This window comes from Phalaenopsis equestris, unplaced genomic scaffold, assembly GCF_001263595.1.
Source record: "Phalaenopsis equestris unplaced genomic scaffold, ASM126359v1 Scaffold197200, whole genome shotgun sequence".
Taxonomy (NCBI): Eukaryota; Viridiplantae; Streptophyta; class Magnoliopsida; order Asparagales; family Orchidaceae; genus Phalaenopsis; species Phalaenopsis equestris.
Genome location: NW_018217149.1, coordinates 1 through 1,897, shown reverse-complemented (window position 1 = coordinate 1,897; position 1,897 = coordinate 1). Strand labels below are relative to the sequence as shown.

At 31.0% G+C, this 1,897-nt stretch overlaps 1 protein-coding gene across 1 annotated transcript; it reads right to left on the bottom strand.

Annotated features, from left to right (window-relative positions):
- Window positions 1-124: 124 nt before the first annotated feature.
- LOC110035306 (CDP-diacylglycerol--serine O-phosphatidyltransferase 1-like) lies at window positions 125-1,401 on the bottom strand (the record flags this gene model as incomplete). The annotated part of the gene is made up of 5 exons (XM_020739539.1): window positions 125-203; window positions 280-412; window positions 546-625; window positions 709-763; window positions 1,311-1,401. Coding segments are annotated over 5 exons (391 nt in total), but the record flags the coding sequence as incomplete, so codon positions are not given.
- Between the last annotated feature and the right edge of the window lie 496 nt (window positions 1,402-1,897).

Here is a 1,897-nt window from a genome sequence, read left to right as displayed (position 1 = left end):
AGATGTTAGATATGTAAATACATTAGAATTTTGTGGTATGTATGTAAATGCCTCTTAACAATATTGCAAATCAGATGGCACAAAAAGATCAAGGTTGAATAGAAGACAAGGATCTCACCAAACCAATTGCAGATAAGAATATCCAAAATAATACTATCCCACCAACATTCATTAAAGTTTGGCAGCATATGCCGGAAAGTGAGCTGCAAAATATATTTTTTTTCAAATTAAACCTTCTCTTAATAACATGCAAAAAAAATAAAATAAAATATTTCACACCTATTAAAAAGCTGACCTCCATAACTTCAAATCCAATGGACAAACCCCACAACAGAGGCTGGTTTCTTATCATGATAGCCTTTCCCCACCATCCAAAGACATGTGCAAGAACAAATTCATCAAACAATGTCTCCTATAGCAAATAAAATAAAATAAAAAACATTTTTTTTGAAAATATTTCAAGCCAGGTAGAATATAAGAGAGACAAAAAGAAAAAAATAAATAAATAATCAAAATAAAATATATGGTGAATGAAGCAATCATACATAAACACTGTTAAACCTGCTTTTTGGATTTTCAGGTGTATATATTCTGCAATCAGTGCCATAGGACCGTTCAGGTAACTCTGTTTTTATTTTTCAAAGAGCATTAAAAACAGAAAAATGTCACAAAATTTAACTTTTTTTTTGTTTTTGATGAAGTTATTACCATGCCCAAGATCTGGATGAAGAAATCTCATGAACTTCCGTGCATCGCCACGGTTCTGAAAATGAAGAGCTATGAGATAAGATTTAACATAACTCCAAGTAAGAAGAATACTTAGAAGATTCTAAAATAAAGGAAGTAAATGCCTAAGTGATGCAAGCAAATAAGATATGCAAAATAAAAATGTTTAAACCTATATCATATTAGTGGCTTTAGTAACAAACAACCATACAAACAGGGGTGCAATCAATCTCTTTTAAGCAGAAGGATTTATGAGGGGGAAAATTTTACTAAATGGCCCCATCTATTAAAGAAAATAATAAATTTTAGTGTCGATAATTGCTAGCCTTTGGTGTAATATAGTTCCCCTATCCACAACTTGGCACAATCTTCTTGTTTAAGTAATAAGTCTCTATTCTTACATGGTTAGCCTTCAAGTTTTCCCAATTTCCACTCAATAAATCTATAATTTTTTGACAAAAAAATAGACAACTTTGCAATTTTTCAGTACTACTTTCACAAAGAATGCAATTTGCATGAATGCATGAATAATTATGGATTTGATAGAATAATAATATTAATAATAATGATGAAAAGAGACAGACCTGAAAAAGCAAAAAAGTCAGGGCAACAAGGTAGACGACCGCCAATCCATGAACCAACCGCCAAACCGAAGGATGAGGACGAATTAGAATGCTGGAAAGTTACAATGATGTTAAATACCAAAAAATTTTGCCATCATCAATTTTAATAATTTTTTTCATATACATAGCTTTTTTAGAATAATATGTTTTGCGTACTTCAAAATTTTCTTATGTACTTGTGGCTATTCGGATCATCATCATCAGTCTTACTTATCATCTAACTATTTAGAGTCGGCTTTAAGGATCCTTGTTTTTCATTTGTTCCTATTAAATATTGTCTAAGGTCTATTCCTTCTCCTTCCTAATCCTATTAAACTATTCTTTTCAGATGGATATATTTGCAAACATTCGGTGTACACATGCAAATCATCTAAGTTAATCTCAATTAATTTATATTCAATAGATGCCACTCTGATTCTTCCTCAAATATAATCATTTCTTCATTAATCCTTCCTAATACTGCCCCATACTTATGTTAATATTCACATTTCTCCCACACTCAACTGAGACATAAGCGACTTCTACTTGTCTAACACTCGTATTTTAAA